Source organism: Pongo pygmaeus, chromosome 11 (genome assembly GCF_028885625.2).
Source record: "Pongo pygmaeus isolate AG05252 chromosome 11, NHGRI_mPonPyg2-v2.0_pri, whole genome shotgun sequence".
Lineage (NCBI taxonomy): Eukaryota > Metazoa > Chordata > Mammalia > Primates > Hominidae > Pongo > Pongo pygmaeus.
This window is the reverse complement of record NC_072384.2, coordinates 129,950,138-129,974,901: the sequence shown is the minus strand read 5'-3', so window position 1 is coordinate 129,974,901 and position 24,764 is coordinate 129,950,138. Positions and strand designations below refer to the sequence as shown.

Below are 24,764 nucleotides of genomic sequence, written 5' to 3'. Positions count from 1 at the left end.
CTCATTTATATTTCTCTATAGGACCAAAGGTATCAAAACTAAATTTAATTACAGATTAGGCTCTGCCAGGTCCCAGCACTGGATATTTCTAACCATGACCTGAGTATATGGAAAGGAGATCATGTGTGTGAGGTTTACGGATGACACATAGCTGAAGCCAGTGGCTTATGTCTAGATAATTGGGTCTGAATCAATGGAATGGATCCCAGGATCCGGAGTGGACACAGAATTCGTACATTTGGTGGGCAGGGAACCTGTAAGAGGCCTCTAGTCCTGCGTGAGCCATGGGAACCACGGCCTCTGAGGTCTCTTTCTAACCCTGAGCATCTGTGATCCTCTGAAGTATCCAGAAACCAAGAGGAGGATGCCTGGATATCTCAAAGTCTAGTCAGTAGATCTAAACAGAAAAGCTCAGACGTACACAGAGAACCATGGCCCACATAGCTACGTGGTGCTGAAGGGCTGCTGAGTCACCCGAGGAAATAAAGGAGGCTTCTATTAACTCGATCACTGCCTTTGGAGACCACATTGCTTGCCTCTCTTCCTTGCTCCCTCTGCTGTAGCCACAGTGTCCTGCTTTCCCTTCCTTGAGCAGGTCAAAGTCATCCCTGCCTTCAGGACCTTCACCCATGCTGTTCCCTATGCCTGGAGCTCTCTTCCTTCAGATCTTAGCACAGCTGCCTTCTTCTCATTCAGGTCTCAGTTCAAAGGTGCCTTCCCTGACCATCTGTATTAGTTTCCTCTTGTCACTGTAACAAATTACCACAAATTGAGTGGCTTAAAACGACACAGATCTATCACGTTACAGTTCTGGAAGGCAAAAGTCCAAAATGGGCCTCACTGGGCTAAAATCAAGGGACCAGCAGGGCTGTCTTCCTTCTGGAAGCTCTAGGGGAGAACTTGTCTCCCCTTGCCTTTTCTAACCTTAAGGCTGCTCACATTTCTTGGCTCATGGTCCCTTCTGCCTCCTTCAAAGTCAGAAATCATGTCATTTTGACCTCTGCTTTCATTCTCATCACTCAATTGTCAACTCTCCTACCTCCTTCTTTCACTTATTAGGACTCTTATGGTTGCATTGAGCTTGTCCAGATAATCCAGAATAATTTCTCCATCTCAAGATCTCAATTTAATCACATTTGCAAAGTCATTTTTGCCATATAATGTATTGGGCATTAGGACATCTTCAGGAGACCCTTATTCTGCCTTTCATACCACCCGTCAATGGTATCTCGTTCCTCTCTCTATTTGTTCTTAAATATTACAATATTTGGGGATGAGGTAGAATTAATTTTATCTGTTAACGCATCACCCTAGTCATTTGCACCTTTAGGGTAATTATCTGGTCACCAGTCAGTAATAAGAAGCAGAAATCTAACAGACCACACAGATTTATCAAAACTATCAAGAAGATTGATCCAGGACCGTCCTAATAGAATCGTTCAAATAGCTATAATGATTTACACATGTTTTAAGGCAAATGCAAACCCACAGTTCTGGAAATTAACAGAACAACATCAGTGAAGTTTTAATTCTCTGCCATTCATTTTTACCACCTTGGGACTGATTATAATTTTTTCTGAATTATAATAAAGGGAAAATATGCCTTCCTAGAATGAAGGTCTAAAAATCAAAATTTCTATAAATCTTGACATAGCAGTGTTGGTGTGTTTTGCTTTGTTTGTGTAAGCTTTATAAAGTTAGAGTTATAGTTAACCTCGCTGACTGACAGTTGGCCAGTTTTGTATATTAAACAGTTGAATCTATGGTTAAATACAGTTAAACTATTGAATTAATGATATTTTGCAGTTGAGAAATAGGCAAATAGGCTATCTTAGATTTATGCATTCAATCAGGAATCAGTGGCTCTTTATTGTCAAGCAATGAGTGTAGTTCTGGAATATAAAGGTTAATGAAACATACCCTGCCTTTGGGAGCTTGTAATCTGAGGGCAGGTTTGAATATATGATGAATCACTGTAAGGCTTTGCACAGCCACCTCTAGACAACCAGGTAAAGGGAATGTAACTCATCCTGGGGCCAGAGGTGAAGTATAGATGGATGTCTTGGGCCTCTTCCTTTAACAATAGATGGGATTTAATAATGATTAAAGAAATGTATCAAATGATTATATTATATGGGCAGTTCTTATTATGCAAATAGGTTGGCTTCTTTGTTCTCATTTTTGTGTAAACCAAGATGTTTAAAAAATAAAATTAATTAATATCTCTCCTTATCCAGATCCCCACCTCACTCCTTAAAGGTATCTACTGTTAGACATTTATTGCGTATTCTTCTAGATGCATCAGTCAATAGATAAGTTCCTATTTTATCCTGTACAAATGAGAGTTTTATACACACTCTTCAACATATTGCTTTTATGTGTAACAGTATATCCCGAAGGTGCACCCACACTACCTTATGCAGATCTACGACACTTTTTAAAATGTCACATGGTATTTCCATTCTTTAGCATCTCCAAAATTTATTTAATCAGACCCCCATTGATAGATAATACATTTGAGGGGTTTTGTTATTCAAAGCAATACTAGAATGAATATTCTATATATGCACCTGTCTTAGTTTGCTTGGGATACTATAACAAAATACCTTACAGTAAGTAATTGCTCACAGTTCTGGAGGCTGAGAAGTCTGAGAGCAAGGCACTGGCAGATCTAGTGTCCGATAAGGGCCCATTCGTCATAGACAGGGCCTTCTGGCAGTGTCTTCACATGGTGGAAGGGCAAGGTGGCTCTCTTGGGCCTTTTTTATAAGGACATTAACCCAGTGCATGAAGGCAGAGCCCTCATGACTTAATCACTTCCCAAAGACTACATCTCTTAATACCATTGCTTCGTTGATTAGTTTATTAGTTTGTTTTCATACCGTTATAAAGAACTGCCTGAGATGGGGTAATTTATAAAGGAAAGAAGTTTAATAGACTCACATTTCAGCATGGCTGGGAAGGTCTCAGGAAACTTACAATCATGGCAAAAGGTGAAGGGGAAGCAAGGCACCTTCTTCACAAGCTGGCAGGAAGGAGAAATGTTGAGTGAATAGGGAAGAACCCCTTATAAAACCATCAGATCTTGTGAGAACTCACTTTCATGAGAACAGCATGGGGGAACCGCCCCCATGATTCAGTTACTTCCACCTGTCTCTCCCTTGATATGTGGGGATTATGAGGATTATAGGGATTACAATTCAAGATGAGATTTGGGTGGGGACATAATGCCTAACTGTATCGATTAGGTTGCAACATTTAAGCTTGGGAGTCACATACATTCAGATCATAGCAGCATCTTTGTGGTTACTTATGTAAGAATATCAATAGTAGAAATTCTCAAAGATAAAATTGTCAAGGGGTTTTTGCATTTAATATTTTGATTTTGGTTGGTGATTATCTTTTAACTTTTCATGAGCATTTCATTATAAGTTGGCTTTTTGCCTTTTAGAAATTTTCCCCTTGGAAGCAATGGTGGTGGGGTCCAAGGGTAACTTGCAAATCCCGCTGAATCCATAATTACCTTTAGTACATACTTGGAACACCAGGAATGCATCCTCTACTTCTCAGGGAGGGATTGTGGCTAGATGTGGGGAAAGCGTACTGATTGAGTGGAAAGAATGTTGTTGTGGAGTTTTGTGGTTGATAACTCAATTCTGTGAGTTGAGCTGTTTTGAATTCTAGCTCAGGTATTTATCCCTGGGCCAGAAAACAAGGTCTCTGAGCCTTAGGCCTTGATAAATGGGATAGTAAATGTAACCAATATTGTTCAGTGGCTGGTATATAGTAGATACTTAATAAATGATTACCTTAATTATTATCATCAGCTGTTTTTCTCTTTGAACAACTAGAAGTCTCTGGGCATCTGCTGAAAATGAAATTTCCCATCTCTGATGGAATCTTGGTAAACTAGATACTTTTGGGTTAATAACCAATTTGCTGCAAGTACAGAATATTATAGGCCCACAGGCATTATATAGATAGGTAGTTGTTATTGATGTAATTCGATCTTGACTTTTTTATTCCAAAAAATCTCATGAGGAGGAACTTTCCACTGCCTCTCTGAAGAGTACTGATGGATGTGTACATCATAGGGAAATGCTTTTCATGCCTTTTGAGTGCAACCCACAGTAAATAGTGTGTTTTACATCTTGATGCTGCATGTGACACACAGCCTAATATACACACAAACACACACAACATAAAATAATACTTAACTTTTTATAAGTGTGACAAACTCTGAAATAGTTCTCTAATTTTTTTTTTTTTTAATGTGAGTCTGGCCCCATTACATTGATTTCTACGATCTACAGTTTGGAAAACATTCCTTATTGATTGAAGTGTGTGGCTTTAGAACCAGAGCACCTGGGCTTAAACTCAGTGGCTGCCACTTACTATGTGTGTAACCCTGGGCACATAGCTTTCCTCTTAGAGTCTCAGTTGCTTCCTATATAAAATGAAGGTAATAATAGTGTCTACCTCAAAGCATTATAGGAAGAATAGGTGAGTTAACACCTTAACACTTAGTGTCCAGCACAAATTGAACCCTCAGTAAATATCAGCTCTTACTAACCAAAATGATGAGCTAAACATCAAAATTTAACTATTAGACATAACTGCTTGGGTGTCTTAAAGGTACTTCCAATTTATTTATTTGTTTATTCAACTTTTATTTTAGATTCAAGGAGCACATGTGCAGGTTTTTCCCTGGGTACATTGTGTGATGCTGAGGTTTGGGATATGAATGATCCTGTCACCTGGGTACTGACTATAGTCCCCATTAGTTTTTTAACCATTTCCCCCCTTCCTTTCCTTCCTCCCTAGTAGTCCCTAATGTCTATTTTTGTGGCTTCTGTGTCCACAAGTACCCGATGTTTAGCTCCTATTTTTTTTTCTTTTTTAAGACAGGGTCTCACCCAGGCTGGAGTTCACTGGTGCAATCTCAGCTCACTGCACCCTTCGCTTCCCAGGCTCAAGCCATTCTTGTGCCTCAGCCTTCCAAGTAGCTGGGATTACAGGAATGTACCATGACACCCGGCTATTTTTTTTGTATTTTTAGTAGAGATGGGGTTTCGCCATGTTGGCCAGGCTGGTCTGGAACTCCTAAGATCAAAGCTATCCACCTGCTTCGGCCTCCCAAACTGCTGGGATTACAGGTGTGAGCCACCATGCCTGGCCAGCTCCCACTTATAAGTGAGAACATGTGGTGTTTGTTTTTCTGCTCCTATGTTAATTCACTTAGGATAATGGCCTTCAGCTGCATCCATATTGCTGCAAAGGACATGATTTCACTCTTTTTTTGTGGCTGCATGGTATTCCATGCTGTATATGTACCACATTTTCTTTATTCAATCCATCATTGATGGGCACCTTGGTTAATTCTGTATCTTTGCTATTGTGAATAGTGCTGCAGTGAACGTGCAAGCGCCTGTGCTTTTTTGGTAGAACAATTTGTTTTCTTTTGGATACATACCCAGTAATGAGATTGCTGAGTTGAGTAGTAGTTCTAAGTTCTTTGAGAAATCTTCAAACTGCTTTCCATAGTGGCTGAACTAATTTACATTTCCACCAACACCATGTTCCCTTTTTCTCTCAGCCTTGCCAATATCTGTTTCTTTGACTTTTTAATCATCGCCATTCTGACTGGTGGGACATGGTTATCTTACTGTGGTTTTGATTTGCATTTCTCTGATAATTAGTGATGTTGAGCATTTTTTCATGTTTGTTGGCCACTTATATGCTTTCTTTCAAGAAGTGTCTTTGCATATCTCCTGCCCACTTTTGAATGAGGTTATTTGGTTTTTGTTTGTTCAATTGTTGAAGTTTCTTACAGATTCTGGATATTAGACCTTTCTTGGATGCATCATTTGTGAATATTTTCTCCTCTTCTGTAGGTTGTCTGTTTACTCTGTCAATAGTTTCTTTTGCTGTGCTCTTTAGTTTAATTAGGTCTCACTTGTATTAGGTCTCACTTGTCAATTTTTGCATTTGTTGCGATTGCTTTTGAAGATTTAGTTATATGTTCTTTCCCAAAGCCCATGTCCAGAATTGGTACCTCCAATTTAACATGTATGAAACCAAACTCAGGATCTTCCTCTCAAATCTGGTGGTCTCACTCAGCTACAGCACCTCATCCATCCAGCGATAAAAGCCAGGAAACCAGGAATTGGCCTCCTGGTTTCTCTCCCCTCATTGGCCTATCTGTACAAGCTGCATTTAGTCTGGTTGATTCCCCCCTAACACAGCACTCACATCCATTCCCCTCTCTCTGTCTCCATGCCCATCACCACAGGTCAAGTTACCACTAACTTGGCCCCGTCCTACAGGAGCCTCTGAACCGGCCTCTGTCCTTGCTCCTCAAACCCTTTCTTCATGCACTGCCAGAAGGATCTTTTCAAAGTGCAAATTGGAACACTAAGACCCTCCCTCCCACTGTTTCCAACCCTGACAGTGCCAAGCTCCTATTAAAATGAATAAGTGACTAAAGACCCAAGGCCACACTGCCCTACCCTGCAAGGAGATCCCTTCTCCTTGCTGCGGCCACTCTCTGCCTCTCTCTCAAGCAGCCATGCTGTCCTTCCAGCCCTTGTTCTTCTCCCTCACCCCCCTCCCACAGGCCTGTGCTCACCGTGGTTCTTTGCCTGTGCAGTCTCCCCTCTGCTCTTGCCCATCCCTGGTTAGTGCCCGCTCATACTTAGAACTTAACTCCGTAAGGGCTCCTGTTGTGCAAGCTCTCTTGGCAGTCAGTGAGGTAAAATATCTCCTGTCCTCCTGCTGCACTGAAGAGCTCGTCCCTTGTAGACACAGCACAGTTGTACTTTTACTTTGTTTTGGGGATCATTTGCCTGATCCCTGCATCCCTCAGAAAACTGGGGACTACATGAGCCTACTTTTCTCTCTATTTTCCCTTGCTTTCCATCCCTGTCACTCAGCACTGTGCCTGGCACATAGTAGGTCCTTAATTAATGTGCTCAGTGAATGGATCCCCATAAAGGAGATGATCTCTTTCATTCCCTTTTCACATTCATTCCTCTTCCAGAGATTAACAAGAGTTGTTAATCTTTTTCAGTCTCACTGACTGCTTTGATTGTCCTGCTAACCTTTAGCTATAGAAAACAAAGTAATTTGACATCCCTCCTCACAATTGTTCTAGGCAACAAGTAGTCTTAAAAATTATTAAGCTAAGTAACATCTTCTTAAGAAACAGTCTCACTTTTGCTCTTTTAAAAAATAACATAGGTAAGCAAATTAGCATAGCTACATTCATCTAGGTAAATTAAAAAATAGATATGGGCTGTGTATTTTAGACGCAATATGTAAATTGACTGGAATCTCTTTCTGGCAGAGTGGAGGTGGGTCTGATTTTATTCTCAGCTTGGCCACTGACTGTCTGCCTCACCTTGAGCAGCAGGTCCAAGTTTAGCACCTCTGCCTAGCTCAAGGTGTTTGTTTAGGGCCAACTGAAATGTTTAATGCAAAAGCACTTTGGAAAATACAACACCTCAAACAAATTTAGTTTAAAAAAATGAAAATGATCTGTCAGACTCACAAGTGTGACATTTTTCTAGAGCAGCTCGTGCACATGCATTCCTGGTCATGCACCTGCTGGGGCTGATGAGATGAACCCATCTGGCATATTCTGGTTCACAATTCTTCCCAGTGCCATGCTGTAGCCAACGTAGTCAACGACTCATGTGATGAGACTCCTGGGATGCAGCAAAGCAATGACTTATGAGGATAGCATCTGGACTGAGAGATGGTGGTTGCAGGCACCTGGCATAGATAAATTTGCTGTCTCTCAGACCTGGCGTTGGACTTAGCCAGATCCATCCCAGCTACTAAACCAATTAGCCTGTAAGGTAGCCACAGTGATTTGTATCAAAAAAGTTTTAGATGACAGTGAGGTGGGATCTAGCTTTAAAGAAAAGGGCAGGGGGAGAGAGGAAAGCAGAGCTTTTAGGAGAAATCTTGAGAAAGTTTTTCCAAAAGTCCGAACAGCTTGGAATACAGAGTTTTGGGAAATGGAGCAGATGGTCATAAATGCAAGCAGTCAGACCTGGGACACTGCACTGAGCACATAGCCCAGTATGGTTGTTTTTTTTCACTTTAGTGGCCATGTGGTTGTGCACTCACTGTGTATACACAATTGATGTGATATGTAAGTTAATTCTATGAAGCTTATGCATAGACTGCAAGAACTCATCAAGAACTCGTGTGATCTTCCATAGTGATCAGATCTGAGCACTCTACCGAGTTGGAGGAGAAACATAGTACTGGCTGCCCTTGTGTTGATGCTAAATGGATGTTATAACATACTCTGCTGAGTGTTGGACTCCTGCCTGCAACTGAATTTTTTAGAGAATGTTATAATACTTGGAAATGAAGTGAATCACGCTTTTTCAGCCAGAAAAATGAGTTGTCTCTCTCAATGCACACCAGGTATTGCCAAATGAGATGGCTGCAGATTTGGGGATTGAGCCTTGGTTCTGCTTTCCCCAAACACCTCCCTTCCATCGTGACTGTTTGTTTCTGGTGATTTATGTTACTCTGTCTGCCTGTGTGTGAGTTGGCTTAAATGAAGCAGTCAATGCAGTAATGGTCATTTAGTTTTGCTAAGCTCTGTGGGCCTTATGAGCTCAGGCAGGCAGACTCAAATGACAAACCAGGCTTCAAAGGTTTTGGTGAAATATTCAGGAGGGTCTGGATGCAAACTCAGAAATCACATTATTCATCTGTTCTCAAATTCTCAGGAAGCATCCAGGCTGGGCACGTGGGTCATTTTTCTGTTAGCTTCTAGAAAGAGGGTCTGCAGGCCTGGCCCCCTGTTTGGGTGTCTATCTGTGCTCTTCTTCAGACTGACTGCAGCTTTTCAAGGTAAGGAATAGCTAATTGTGATTCTTAGATCTATGATGACTGAAGATACAGCTAAGATGAAGGTGTGAGTATCCAGAGGCCACAAATACTCTCAACGATAATGAAACAGTGAGAAGAGTCCTGTGGATTTCATGGAAAGACAGGCTCATTTCCATTTCCACTAACCTCTGAATCTCATTTGCAGGCACTTGGAATTCTACCATGAAAATGATGTCCTGGTGTGGGTGGGGAAGTGTGGAATGGTGGTGGTGGTGGTGTGAGTAAAGTAGAGAAAGCATCCTTTTTTCCATATGAGTTCAGCTTCTGTTTGGTCTTACCTAGCTTTTTAAAATTTCCACAATTTCCTTTCAAATCTTGTATACACTATCTAGATAGTTTCATTTGGGTGCAGATCTATAAACAGGAAATAACTTGATGTTCTTGACCTACGCCAATCACAGAGATTACATTGTGTCCTTCCAGTTTTTCCTGCTAATACAGGTTGGTGCTTTTAGGAAGGACACAGGGCCATGCTCAGTAATCCTCAGCTCAGAGCATGTGCCTTAGGGAACAGCATGTGACCCTTTATCCTTCCCTCCTCCACCACCACATGTCCCTCTTTAGGGACCACCACCACATGTCCAGGAGTGGACTCTTTAACTTTTTTAGAAAGTTGAAACTTTTTTTTTTAACTTTTTAGAAAGTTAAAACTTTTTTTTTTTTAACATTTTAGAAAGTTAAAACTTTTTTTTTTAACTTTCTAGAAAGTTAAAACTTTTTTTTTAACTTTCTAGAAAGTTAAAACTTTTTTTTAACTTTCTAGAAAGTTAAAACTTTTTTTTAACTTTCTAGAAAGTTAAAACTTTTTTTTAACTTTCTAGAAAGTTAAAACTTTTTTTTAACTTTCTAGAAAGTTAAAACTTTTTTTTAACTTTCTAGAAAGTTAAAACTTTTTTTTAACTTTCTAGAAAGTTAAAACTTTTTTTTAACTTTCTAGAAAGTTAAAACTTTTTTTTTTAACTTTCTAGAAAGTTAAAACTTTTTTTTTTAACTTTCTAGAAAGTTAAAACTTTTTTCTAACTTTCTAGAAAGTTAAAACTTTTTTCTAACTTTCTAGAAAGTTAAAACTTTTTTCTAACTTTCTAGAAAGTTAAAACTTTTTTCTAACTTTCTAGAAAGTTAAAACTTTTTTCTAACTTTCTAGAAAGTTAAAACTTTTTTCTAACTTTCTAGAAAGTTAAAACTTTTTTCTAACTTTCTAGAAAGTTAAAACTTTTTTCTAACTTTCTAGAAAGTTAAAACTTTTTTCTAACTTTCTAGAAAGTTAAAACTTTTTTCTAACTTTCTAGAAAGTTAAAACTTTTTTCTAACTTTCTAGAAAGTTAAAACTTTTTTCTAACTTTCTAGAAAGTTAAAACTTTTTTCTAACTTTCTAGAAAGTTAAAACTTTTTTCTAACTTTCTAGAAAGTTAAAACTTTTTTCTAACTTTCTAGAAAGTTAAAACTTTTTTCTAACTTTCTAGAAAGTTAAAACTTTTTTCTAACTTTCTAGAAAGTTAAAACTTTTTTCTAACTTTCTAGAAAGTTAAAACTTTTTTCTAACTTTCTAGAAAGTTAAAACTTTTTTCTAACTTTCTAGAAAGTTAAAACTTTTTTCTAACTTTCTAGAAAGTTAAAACTTTTTTCTAACTTTCTAGAAAGTTAAAACTTTTTTCAAACTTTCTAGAAAGTTAAAACTTTTTTCAAACTTTCTAGAAAGTTAAAACTTTTTTCAAACTTTCTAGAAAGTTAAAACTTTTTTCAAACTTTTTAGAAAGTTAAAACTTTTTTTAACTTTTTAGAAAGTTAAAACTTTTTTTAACTTTTTTGGAAAGTTAAACTTATTTTTAACTTTTTTGGAAGGTTAAAACTTATTTTTTAACTTTTTTGGAAGTTAAAACTTATTTTTTTAACTTTTTAGGAAGTTAAAACTTATTTTTTTAACTTTTTAGGAAGTTAAAACTTTTTTTTTTAACTTTTTAGGAAGTTAAAACTTTTTTTTAACTTTTTAGGAAGTTAAAAAGTTTTAAATGTTTTAAAAACATGGTTCCTAACTCATGCTGCAGCAAGCCAATGGGGTATATGTTGTTATTTCCATTTTACAAACAAACCAAAGCTCAAGAAGATCAAGTAAATGTAGAAGCTGGATTGAAAGCAAGGTTGGTGTGATCCCAAGGCTGATACTATTTCCACTCTTATGCTGGAAGATGATCCTACAAATGTCTTCTTTAAATAATGTATTGCATATTTCTTTATTGGAAAAGGAATACATTCTTATTTTTAAAAATCTGGAAAAGACTCAGATATATACAGAGGAAAATAATCATTTTTAATCCTGTCTTTTAGAGATCACTGTTGTTAGTATGTTGCTGTGCAAAGGCCAAGACCTCAGATCCTGACTTGTATCAGAGGCATTCACTCCAAGTGATGTCAATTCTCTAGGCCTCCTTTGTAAAGTAGGGAGAGAGAATAATGTATCTTCTGGTGGTTATAATGATTAAATGAGCTGTTTTTAAAGAGTTTAGTTTATAATAAGAAATCAATATATGTTTGCCATCATTATTGTACTATCCTTTTGACCTTTTCAATGTGTATATAGACATTTTAAACTCATAAGATATTGTCAAATTATTGTACTGTCCAAGTAGATCCTGTTTGGTAACATGCTTTTATTCTTTTGTTGTTTAGTGGATATCTTTTCATCTCACTGAGTGTTAAATGTTTAGGTTTTTATTTTTTGACTTTTATAAATTATGTTGTTGCTGGTGGAATGGAGAGAGAGTATGGGGTGAGGGAACTCTAGCTATATTTGTGTGTGTGTTTTTTTTCTTCTTTTGAGACAGAGTCTCACTCTGTTGCCCAGACTGGAGTGTGTGGGTGTGATCTTGGCTCACTGCAACCTCCATCTCCCAGGTTCAAGTGATTCTCTAGCCTCAGCTTCCTGAGTAGCTGGGACCACAGGCATGTGCCACTATGCCTGGCTAATTTTTGTATTTTTTGTAGAGAAAGGGTTTTGCCATACTGCTCAGGCTGGTCTCAAACTCCTAAGCTCAAAACAATCTGCCTGCCTTGGCCTCCCAATGTGCTGGGATTACAAGCATGAGCCACCACGCCCAGCCATATTTTATTTCTTTTTAAAAAACTATCTGAAAAAAATCTAAAGAAAAATGGTAAAATATTAAGATTATTAACTGAGCAGTGAGTACATGGTTGTCTGTGTGATTTTCTGAGCCTTTTTCTAAATATGGAATAGGTGATAACATTAAAAAATTGTGATACTAAGATGAGCATCTTCACACATAAGGCTTTATGCATTTCCTGGGCTACTTCCCCAGCATAAATCCTAAAATGGGAATATCTGGGTCAGAGCATATGCTAATTGGTAAATGAAAGGGTTATGTTTCAACTTGTAGTCCTTATTTCTGGGTACCCTTGCCAACTGTGGTTATAATTTTAAAGTAATATTTGGGAGCTGGTAGAGGAATTGCACATTTTTGTAATTCTGAAGCCAAGTAATTTTCTATTTGTATTTTTTTGATGAGTTCCTCCTTATATCCTTTGTTTTTCTGTGGCATATTTCTGGTTTTTCTTTTTTTGTTTGACGGAGTCTCACTCTGTCGCCCAGGCTGGAGTGCAGTGGTGCGATCTTGGCTCACTGCAACCTCCGCCTTCCGAGTTCAAGTGATTCTACTGCCTCAGCCTCCCGAGTAGCTGGGATTACAGACATCCACCACCATGCCCAGCTAATGTTTGTATTTTTAGTAGAGATGGGGTTTTACCATGTTGGCCAGGCTGGTCTCGAACTCCTGACCTCAAGTGATCCACCTGCCTCAGCCTCCCAAAGTGCTGGGACTACAGCCGTCAGCCACCGTGCCTGGCCTGTGGTTTTTCTTAGTTATTCTTAAGAAATCCTTATGCAGTAAGGCTATTAACCCTGGGTCTGGATAATCCGTAGAAAATAAGTCTTCCAAGTTTGAATGGCCCTTAGGTTTTAAGTTATCTATGCAAAGATGAAAAAGGCCTTCACATTCTCAAAGGTCACAACTCATACCCAGCCATTTGCTTATTTTTGCCTGCAGACCTCCAGTGGAAGTCCGGGCACATGGCGGAGAGCCTCACCAACATGCCGCGGCACTCCCTCTACATCATCATTGGAGCCCTCTGCGTGGCCTTCATCCTTATGCTGATCATCCTGATTGTGGGGATTTGCCGCATCAGCCGCATTGAATACCAGGGTTCTTCCAGGCCAGCCTATGAGGAGTTCTACAACTGCCGCAGCATCGACAGCGAGTTCAGCAATGCCATTGCATCCATCCGGCATGCCAGGTTGGCTGCGGGGGTGGTGTGGGGAATGCTGCCTTCACATGTGCATTCTTGGGAACAGGGTCATGTTATACACAGGACTTTCCATTTGCAAGGAGGAAATTTTAAAGAATGAAACAGGTTCCACATTGTATTCGGGGATAGATCATTTGGCCACTTGATAAGCACTCCTTTTAATTTGCTGCTAGCTTTTCCTTTTGTTTTGTTTTGTTTTGTTTACATTGAATATGTTTGTTCATCTAATTTGGGTTGCTCTGTGACTATAAATATCTGATTCGTAATCACTGTGTATTGAAAACTTTTTTGTTGAATTTTTTTGGGGAATGTCTTTTGCCCTGTTGCTCTTCAAACAGTCAACATATAAATTATTTCATTTGACTTAAGGGCCTAGTAAAAGAAGGCTAAAGAGCTATCTTTCTACTTTTAGAGTGAATATTTATAAATCGGTATCCTTTTCTGGAAGAAAGACTCCAGAGGGACAAGGAGTTAGTGTGGTATCATAGAAAGAGTGTAAGTTCTGGTGAGGTATAGCTTTGAGTCTTAATGACTCCGTTCCCTGACTCGGTAGTTTAGACAGATCTTTTAACTTTCCACAAATATAGCTCCCTCAACTGTATAAAGGGATAACTCTCCCTCCTTGGAGAGTTATGACAGTGATATTAAATTACAAATATATATACTTTTTCCTTCAACTTTTGTTTTAAGTTCCGGGGTACATGCGCAGGATGAGCAGTTTGGTTACATAAGTAAACTTGTGCCATGGTGACTTGCTGCACAGATCAACCCATCACCTAGGTATTAAGCCCAGCATCCATTACAAATATGAAAGATGGTATGAACAGAAAACCCCATATTTACTTCTCCAAATCTATTATATAACATTAAACAATCAACTAAGATAACATTTTACTGACTTTTGCAGAGTATGTGTTCCAAAAATAGCAATATTGTTTGTTGAAGTAAGCCATCTCTTCTTTTGTTAATTGAATAATCTCAAGCACACAATTCAGAAAGTAAGTGTGCTGTAGTGAAAAGTGGGCTGAGCTTGGTGCCTTAAGATTGGGGCTCAAGGGAACTGGGAGCTGTATGATCTATCTTGGGATGTCCTATGTTGGTATCGGTCAAGACATGAGAAGACCTGGCCGGGTGTGGTGCCTCACACCGGTAATCCCAGCACTTTGGGAGGCCAAGGTAGGTGGATCACTTGAGGTCAGGAGTTCAACACCAGCCTGGCCAACTTGGTGAAACCCCATCTCTACTAAAAATACAAAAATTAGCCGGGCATGGTGGTGGGCGCCTGTAATCCTAGCTACTCTGGAGGGTGAGGAAGGAGAATTGCTTGAACCTGGGAGTCGGAGGTTGCAGTGAGCTGAGATGGCACCACTGCACTCCAGACTGGTCGACAGATAGAGACTCTGTCTCAAAACAAAAACAAAAAACCCTGGGTTTTCTATCTCAACAGCACATATCCACATCCTTTCTGTTTTCCGTCCTTTCCATCTCCATCTTGTTTCCTTTAAGGACTTTTTTTTTTTTAAATTATACTTTAAGTTTTAGGGTACATGTGCACAATGTGCAGGTTAGTTACATATGTATACATGTGCCATGCTGGTGTGCTGCACCCATTAACTCGCCATTTAGCATTAGGTATATCTCCTAATGCTATCCCTCCCCCCTCCCCCCACCCCACAACAGTCCCTAGAATGTGATGTTCCCCTTCCTGTGTCCATGTGTTCTCATTGTTCAATTCCCATCTATGAGTGAGAACATGAGGTGTTTGGTTTTTTGTCCTTGTGGTAGTTTACTGAGAATGATGATTTCCAATTTCATCCATGTCCCTACAAAGGACATGAACTCATCATTTTTTACAGCTGCATAGTATTCCATGGTGTATATGTGCCACATTTTCTTAATCCAGTCTATCATTGTTGGACATTTGGATTGGTTCCAAGTCTTTGCTATTGTGAATAGTGCCACAATAAACATACGTGTGCATGTGTCTTTATAGCAGCATGATTTATAGACCTTTGGGTATATACCCAGTAATGGGATGGCTGGGTCAAATGGTACTTCTAGTTCTAGATCCCTGAGGAATCGCCACACTGACTTCCACAATGGTTGGACTAGTTGATAGTCCCACCAACAATGTAAAAGTGTTCCTATTTCTCCACATCCTCTCCAGCACCTGTTGTTTCCTGACTTTTTAATGATTGCCATTCTAACTGGTGTGAGATGGTATCTCATTGTGGTTTTGATTTGCATTTCTCTGATGGCCAGTGATGATGAGCATTTTTTCATGTGTCTTTTGGCTGCATAAATGTCTTCTTTTGAGAAGTGTCTGTTCATATCCTTTGCCCACTTTTTGATGGGGTTGTTTGTTTTTTTCTTGTAAATTTGTTTGAGTTCATTGTAGATTCTGGATATTAGCCCTTTGTCAGATGAGTAGGTTGCGAAAATTTTCTCCCATTTTGTAGGTTGCCTGTTCACTCTGATGGTAGTTTCTTTTGCTGTGCAGAAGCTCTTTAGTTTAATTAGATCCCGTTTGTCAATTTTGGCTTTTGTTGCCATTGCTTTTGGTGTTTTAGACATGAAGTCCTTGCCCATGCCTGTGTCCTTCAAGGACTTTTTATCATCTGACTTGGGTAGGCCCGTAGAGGTTGAGCATCCTTCCTGGGTACTGTCTCTGTGACTGCTGCTCCTTCCCAAAGTTCCAAATCAGGCAGCCGGAGAGTCAGCTGCAGTCACCTTCACAGCTGCGCTCCTTCGGGACACGTCTGCCCTTCTACACTGAGATTTTTATCCTTCATCAATGGGTTCTGTGTTTCTTTTGAATTTCTACTTAGCTTTTACTAGGTACATATTGGGAAAGTGTAGCTTCAGATTCTGGTTACAGTGGGAATGATAAGAAGTAAAAGTGAAATATCATGAATGTTTTCTTATATCTACCTAACTGAATCATAACAGCAACAACAAAGATAAGCATTGTAATCCCAGCTACTCTGGAGGCTGAGGCAGGAGAATTACTTGAACCCGGGAGGTGGAGGTCGCAGTGAGCTGAGATGATACCACTGCACTCCAGCCTGGGTGACAGAGCAAGACTCTACCTCAAAAAAAAAAAAAAAAAAAAAAAGAGAGAGAGAGAGACATAAGTAAACCCAAATTATTCTATCTGAATGGCATAGAAGCTAAGAGGTTCAAAGAGTTTGCTTTCTCCAAAAAAATTCCCCAAACCCAATTCTCAGATCTTACAGTGATCTTGTCATTCTAATAGAAGCAAAAGCCAGAACTCAGCTTCCATGGGGAGGAGCCAGTGGGAGGGAGAACTTGGGGGACCCTGAGCAACTGCACCAGTGCTGAGGTGGGAGCTGCACCCAGTCTTGCTTATGTAACTGCGAGGGAGGACAGAGAACTCAACCCTCCTCCAGCTTGGGCCCTGCATGGCTGCTCATCTTAGCGCCTTCCTTTCAGAGCCAACTGAGGCAATACAACATCCAGGAAGCCCTGATACCAACCCTTGCAAGCCCCACCTTAATTGTTTATTTGACTCTTTATGCCACTACCCTGTAAATAAAGGGTAGTAGCTTTTATTTCTGTGTCTCCAGTGGGTCCTGGCAGGTAGTAGACCTCACTAACATTTGAGGTTTGAAATGAATGGATGATCTCAGTTAGGGGTTGGAATAGGGTACCTTGACCGGCTTGAGAGGTAGACTCATCCCCGGGCAGCAACTCAGTAAGTGGCCCCAGCCTAGAGGAACATTTGCAGTATCCTGAAATTACTGGATTGGAGATGAAGAACGTAAAAAGGAGCAGAGAAGGCCGGGCACGGTGGCTCACACCTGTAATCCCAGCACTTTGGGAGGCTGAGGAGGGCGGATCATGAGGTCAAGAGATAGAGATCATCCTGGCTAACATGGTGAAACTCCGTCACCCCAGCCTGGGTGACAGAGGGAGACTCTGTCTCAAAAGAAAAAAAAAAAAAGCAGAGAATTGACAAGTTTCTTTGGTGCCCAAGAATCTTTTCTCTCCTCGTCATTCCTGGAGGGGCTTTTTTACTAGGAGGGAGCTGAATCCATGGTGTTGTATTCTCATGTGCTGGGAGACCCTACAATTCGGATTCCCTCTGCCCCTACAGGCATCCATGGCTACGATCCTTCAGGGCTCAAGAGGAGGAGTGTTTTATTTCAGCCCCAAAATAGTTTAAGATAGATTCTGCTGAGCCTTCTGCTCATATGGCCCACGGGGAAGATATTTAACTGAATACTCTTGGAAGGAAAGAATAAACTTGAAAGCATTTACAAACCTGGCTCTTATTTGGTGCTGATTTATATCAAAAATATTTACTGCGGAATTCCTAACGGACAAGCTCCTGCATGCACCAGTGACTGCAGATAAAACTATTGACATTAAAACAATACCTTCCCTTTAGGAAAACTTCTCTTCTGAACATTTATTCAGCTCCAACCTGTGGTTTCTACAGCATGACTGTGTAGAGGCCATGGCTGGGTCTCGGGCTTCCTTTTCCTGGAAACCCTAGAAAGGCATTGGCAAAAACTCAGACCTTTTGATGTTATCCTCCCCCTAGTTTTCAGCAGCCAGTGTCCATTTTATGGGCTGTCTCCCTGCTACTATCCTGGAGGTGACATTGGATCAGAATGACTGCAGCCCAGTAGCCACACAGGACACATGGAGTAGGTCACACGAGTGACTGAGGCCATGTCGGGTGATTCTGATGTCAGAGTCCGTTGGTGCTAACTCCTAGTAGGGTTGAGAAGGAGACCCCTCCCCGTCTTCCTCATCCCAGGAGTCGTCTGCAACATGCTTGCTTTGCTTATACTCAGGCAGGGAAGAGCTTGTAACTGACCAGCAGGAGCAAAGCCAGGGTTCTCCAGGTTCTGACACTGAGGTCCCACTCAGTTGACTGCTCTACGAGCTAGAGGTGCCTGATCACTGGAAACAGATAACGGAGGACATGTTCAGTTTTATTCCCCAATAGCTCAAAACCTTCCAATTTTGGCCTTTCTCAAGATCTGACATTCTTTCTGTGGCATTGTTTTAGTGGTTGACTTTCAGAGGACCATGAACTAGCAGCTCGTTGACCTGCCTTATAAATGGTTGCAGTATCTTTTGTTTCTTTGAAGAAATAGACACACAAGACTTGCCACCAAATAGGATGTTTGAGATGTCGGTGCTGATATTACTGGTGCTGTCATTTCTGTTAGTGCCTCTGTGATGGCCAACACTTCCTGAAAAGCTTCCCGTGGGCCAGACACTGTGCCAAACCATTCACAGATAACTCATTTGCAAGCATCTCACAAGAATGCAGGGGCCCATGTATCATTAGTCCCCCATTATAAGCAAAAGAAATTTGGGCTTAGTGAGATAATACAATTTACACAAGGGTCACAGAGTTTGTGAGAAAACCAGGACTTGTAAGTGAGATTTGTAAGCCAGAGTTTGTTAATGAGAAGGGGGATGTGCTGATTTGAAGGTGATGCCTTTCAATGCAGCAGTACACAGGCTCTTGTCAGGCACAGGTTAAGTGAGAGCTTCAGTTTATGGGGTCGTCACATGCATTGAAGTTTGCAACGAAGTGTTCGGCATCTAGGCTTGGAAGCCAGAAAGCTCCACCTCCCACCAGGTGTGACCTTAGGAAAATTATTCCTAAGTGTCTGTTTCCTCATCTGTAATATAGGATAAATGAGATGTGCTCACTTCACGCAGTTGTTATGATGATGAGATGAGATGATCAATCAGTGAAAACAAGACAATGGAATGTGATGTTGAGTGAGCACCAAGGACAATGGCTGCATCACCCCTTGAAGGGCGAGGAAGGAGCCGCAGATGGAACCACCACATTAGGGTATTTGAGCTATTTTTCCAGGAGGAGGGGGAGTGTGTCAACTCCTTCCCATCTTTTAAAGATCTGGCTTCCTCATGGACCTTCAGCAGACATTTCCCAAGTGTCATGGTCTGTGGTCATGTCGTGGGCCATGAGCTACCTCAGGTGGGAACATGTTACTATGAACGCAGAGTGTTCCACCCAGCCCACCCCACCCAGCACAGAAGAAACATTTTCTTATTAATGTTTTAACTTGTAGGATTTTTTTTTTTTTTTTTTTTTACTTAACAAGAATGCTGAGTAAAACATTACACAGACTATTGATTGAAAAAAGTCAGTCTCAATACAGTATTCAGAGTATTTTCTCAATTTTGTTAAAATATGTAATATAATTATTATATATAATACTTTCAGAGGGGCTTCATACATATTTGTAAAATGAATGGAAGGGATGTGGGATTGAGGGATGGGCAGACTGAAGAATAATGCACAAAACATTGACACGTCCTTTGGAGAGCAGCACTAAGGGCGATTCTTATGGTCTTCATCAGGGACCTGTAAAATGTTTTAGACTTTGCAGGCCGTATTGTCCTGACTACTCAACTCGGCCTTTGTTGTGCAAAAGCAGCCAGAGGAAGTGTGAATGGGCTTGACTATGTTCAACTAAGACTTTATTTGAAAAACAGGCATCAGGCTGGAATTGGCCTGTAGACTATAGTTTGCTAACTCCTAGTCTATTTTATAATTTTCTCTAGCTTCCAATTTTATTTTGTTTTTTACATTTAAAATGTACCTTTATGATAAAAAGTAGTCGTTATTTTAAAAATGAACACTTGCATAAAAATGCCTGCAATAAAATAAACAGCCTCTGACATTGATTTAGTGCCTGAGATATTAAAAAAAAAAAAAACTGTTTGTCTTTTAAATGTAGACATGAATGCACATTCATTTACCAACAAGTGTAAGCCTGCCACTGTGAGAGGTGTAGGAGATTCAAACAAAGTCTTTTCATTGTACTGTGTGTTTTGAAACTATGGTGCTTCTATAAAGGAAGCCATTTTAGCTTCCATATGGTAGATACAGCATTTCAGGTGGAAACCTCCAAAATTCTCCTAAGGAATTTGGACAAAGTTCTCAGCAGCTAGTAAGTTGAAATGCAGGGATTCCAGCTCCAAGCCTGCCTGCTATCTCTTCTTGTGCTGGGGCTATTAGTCTTATTTTAACCACCTTTGTAACTAGCGTTATACTTTATGACCCATACTCGTTTGAAGTTAATCCCGTTAGGACCGCGCCACACAGCTCAGTTAACCGCTGTGGACACAGGGTGGTGCTCCTTGCCCTTCAGTCGACTTCGAACATGCATAGGTGGCCATGTGGCTCACTCTTGAGTGGTGTCAGCCCTTGCCTTGTCATACTCAGTGGATCTGTGACACTCATCCTTAAACCTGCCTTGTCAATGTTGAGTTCCATAGCAACATCCAAGTTTACAGCCCTTCGAATTATAGTGTGTTAATGGATTAAGTAAAATGAAGGCTTTAACGTTCTAGATTCTGAGGAAGCAGGTTCTTTTTCAAACTATGAAATTATATTTAAAAATGGGTGTTTTAGTCTGGGCGCGGTGGCTCACACCTGCAATCTCAGCACTTTGGGAGGCTGAGGCGGGTGGATCATGAGGTCAGGAGATTGAGAACATCCTGGCTAACACAGTGAAACCCCGTCTCTACTAAAAATACAAAAAAATTAGCTGGGCATGGTGGCAGGCGCCTGTAGTCCCAGCTACTCAGGAAGCTGAGGCAGGAGAATGGCGTGAACCCAGGAGGCGGAGCTTGCCGTGAGCCAAGACTGTGTCACTGCACTCCAGCCTGGGCAACAGTGCGAGACTCTGTCTCAAAAAATAAAAAAAAAAAAGGGTGTTTTAAAGATATATGCAATTGGGTTTTTCCTTTCAGCCAACCAATCAAATAATTAATCAGTTAGTTAATATAATTTGTTGGCCCTCAAGTCAAAGCTCTCTATATCCTACTATGTTAGAATATGGAGAGCTCTTCACTGGGTTGCTGGATATTTTTGGTTAAATTATTATTATCAGTGGTAGTGTGTAGCTATTTTATGAGAAATAAATTGTCAAAATGTTTGCATCTTAAAGTAGCCTAGGAAATTGTCGGACTTGGGAGAAAGTGTAAGACCCAACGGGCCTGTTGACATTTTTACTCTGTTGACACTTTTCCTATCCTTAGATTATGCAGACTTCACTCAATTTAGGTAAACAAACTGCAGGCTAGAGCCTGACCCACATCTATGTGAGCACAATGGTGGACCTTCAGTGAGGCTTCGCATTTTAGAAAGTATTTATTGAAGTCTTTTGTCATATTGCAGTAATAGCTGTGGGTTTTTCTGAGGGTAGAATGCTTTAACTCTTTAGCCCCGTGTTTTGCCTGGTGCCTGTCTGGCATAGCATATGCCTTTGTGCTCTCCAAGGCCAGTAAAATTTGAGAGGATTGGAATACGAGATTGATGACTGTTTAAAATGAAAGATCACATGAAGAACGCACTGTTTTCTCATTTCTCACTTGATTCTACTTCCCATCTCCATACATGAGAAGACAGACTTTCAACATATCAAAGGAAAAAATAAGAAAAGAGGAGAGTTGGGATAGGAGCCATGGCAAATAAGCCCCTTTAATTCCTAGGGACCCCATCCTAGGAACCTTGTAAAATTTAAGGTTCTTTTAAAATGCCTTTTTAAAGAGCCCTGGTGGACTTGAAACAGTTAAAAAATGTTGTCCAGACAAAGGAGGAGGGAGGATGGGTTAGTGTGGAAGATCTTTTGAATCCTGTTGCACTCCAGGGCTTTTAGGGAAGGTGAGGTCTTGAATGGGAAGAGACCACCCAGAAGTTGAATTGGCTTTATTTTAATAATTGCCATCTTACGACTGGTTTGACAGGAAGTCCTGAAATTGGATTTTGACTCCCCTGGCTTCTAAGAATCAGTCCTGCTGTTGAGTCGATTTTGATGTATACAAATCTGTTGGGACAATGGCTTTGTGCTCAGAGGAAACCATTGGCTTCTGTGTGCGTAGGGTTGGGAGGTGATAGGTGGGTGGGATTCAATGGTGAGTTCTGGCATAGTTTGTGGACAGACACCTCTGTATCTGAAGTCATTTCCCACCTCTGCCCTTTTGTGTTGGGATCTCAGATGACCTTAAACCTTCACAACTTATCCCCTGAAAATCCCACAGGAAAGGCTGTCTGTCCATGGCCGGGGGAGGATTGCCCTGGTGGTCTATATTCCAGGCACTGGAGTGGATATAAAATAAACTCACCTCTCCAAATATTTATGGGCCTCAGAAGAAAAAGACAAATCAATACACATTTTCTTAAAATCTGTTGTGGAGCTGTCATGCTTGACTGCTTTGCCAAGATTTAACCTGCAAGCTCCAACTTTGAGCTCTACATTTTCTGAAATACATTTTTTTGCCTCTAACACCAAAGACTAATGTTTATACACATTCATTGTTAATCTTAGGATGTCTAAAGTTTCTGTACTTGCTAGAGAATATATTTTTACAGTTTCATTTAATTCATGCATATAAATTATTCTCATCACTTGCTTTAATTAAACTTGAGATCTAGTATTTATCTAACCAGAGTCCTTTCTCTCTGATTTCAGGTTTGGAAAGAAATCCCGGCCTGCAATGTATGATGTGAGTCCCATCGCCTACGAAGATTACAGTCCTGATGACAAACCCTTGGTCACACTGATTAAAACAAAAGATTTGTAATCTTTTTTTGGATTATTTTTCAAAAAGATGAGATACTACACTCATTTAAATATTTTTAAGAAAATAAAAAGCTTAAGAAATTTAAAATGCTAGCTGCTCAAGAGTTTTCAGTAGAATATTTAAGAACTAATTTTCTGCAGCTTTTAGTTTGGAAAAAATATTTTAAAAACGAAATTTGTGAAACCTATAGACTACGTTTTAATGTACTTTCAGCTCTCTAAACTGTATGCTTCTACTAGTGTGTGCTCTTTTCACTGTAGACACTATCACGAGACCCAGATTAATTTCTGTGGTTGTTACAGAATAAGTCTAATCAAGGAGAAGTTTCTGTTTGACGTTTGAGTGCCGGCTTTCTGAGTAGAGTTAGGAAAACCACGTAACGTAGCGTATGATGTATAATAGAGTATACCCGTTACTTAAGAAGAAGTCTGAAATGTTCGTTTTGTGGAAAAGAAACTAGTTAAATTTATTATTCCTAACCCGAATGAAATTAGCCTTTGCCTTATTCTGTGCATGGGTAAGTAACTTATTTCTGCACTGTTTTGTTGAACTTTGCGGAAACATTCTTTCGAGTTTGTTTTTGTCATTTTCGTAACAGTCGTCGAACTAGGCCTCAAAAACATATGTAACGAAAAGGCCTAGCGAGGCAAATTCTGATTGATTTGAATCTATATTTTTCTTTAAAAAGTCAAGGGTTTTATATTGTGAGTAAATTAAATTTACATTTGAGTTGTTTGTTGCTAAGAGGTAGTAAATGTAAGAGAGTACTGGTTCCTGCAGTAGTGAGTATTTCTCATAGTGCAGCTTTATTTATCTCCAGGATGTTTTTGTGGCTGTATTTGATTGATATGTGCTTCTTCTGATTCTTGCTAATTTCAAACAATATTGAATAAATGTTATCAAGTCAAGGATGCAGTTGTCTCTTTTGTTCTTTGAAAATTATATATAAAAAGTTTTGGATTTGATATTGTTTGCCAAACAGTCCCACGGTTGATACCATATTAAATAACCTGAGGAGTGCACCTCTGTGGCTGCCGGAGCCCCCTCCTTTGCCTCTGCAAGCCTTTCTGACCTCCTAATTGTCAGTAAACTCACCCTAGCTGCTTATCAGTGTGAAGTGTGGAAAAAAAATAAGAATTCTTATCTGAAGTTTTATATCCGAATTTGCCAGTGAAATGCAGCACATGTGAACAGTGGGCACACTGGAATCCGGAGATGCTTCTAGGCATTGAGGGCAGGCACCTGTGGCCTCAAGAAATACCTTGCGTGTTGCTATCCTGTGGAGGCACTGCTATCCTGTGGAGGCTAAATGAAATTGCCTTAGCAAACAATTCCATGGTTCTTAGAAACTTGAAGGCCGTTTAGAGCCACCCTATATTCAGTTCCATTTTGTATCCAAATGCTGCTCTGAAGTCCCAGAGTTATTTTTAAAAATGCATTTTTAACTGCACACAGGAACATCAGGTAAGGCCAAGAGAAGTCCTAGAACCAGGTGTGAGGGAGAGTTTTAAGCAAAAAGAATTATTTAAGATTCTTTTCCTTCCCGCTCTACCCTCAAAACATCTGTTCCTAATCCTACAAATGACACAGCAGTACACCCACATTCTGATTATTAAATGATGCAGTGCGATACGTTAATATTTTTAGTTAAGTGTTTGGAAGTAAAGTAAGAACAAAATATTCACTTGCTTGGTTAAACATTCATGAGAACATGCAGCAGATTGTTGTGCAGACATATTTACTCCCGTCTTCCTATAAAAGACCCTTTGGTTGTGTGGTGCTCAGACACTTCTTGATCGATGATAGGAGAGGGCCATGAAAAAGTGTGAGTTGAACTCCATTTGCCTCTTGACCCCCACAAGCCCCTGGACATTGTCTGAGCCTCCGTGTCTTTTTTGCTTATTGGTCTTCATTTGCAAGCTGCTTCG

At 40.0% G+C, this 24,764-nt stretch overlaps 1 protein-coding gene across 2 annotated transcripts in view; it reads left to right on the top strand.

Moving 5' to 3' along the window:
* DNER (delta/notch like EGF repeat containing) overlaps positions 1 to 23,744 on the top strand; it is a 365,518-nt gene extending 341,774 nt beyond the window's left edge. For both annotated transcript variants that reach the window (XM_054477662.2, XM_054477663.1), the window contains 2 exons: positions 12,972 to 13,218; positions 22,725 to 23,744. In XM_054477662.2, the coding sequence (XP_054333637.1) occupies positions 12,972 to 13,218; positions 22,725 to 22,836 (359 nt within the window). In that variant the 3' untranslated portion in view covers positions 22,837 to 23,744. The remainder of the gene's footprint in view (positions 1 to 12,971; positions 13,219 to 22,724) is intronic.
* The last annotated feature ends 1,020 nt before the right edge of the window (positions 23,745 to 24,764 follow it).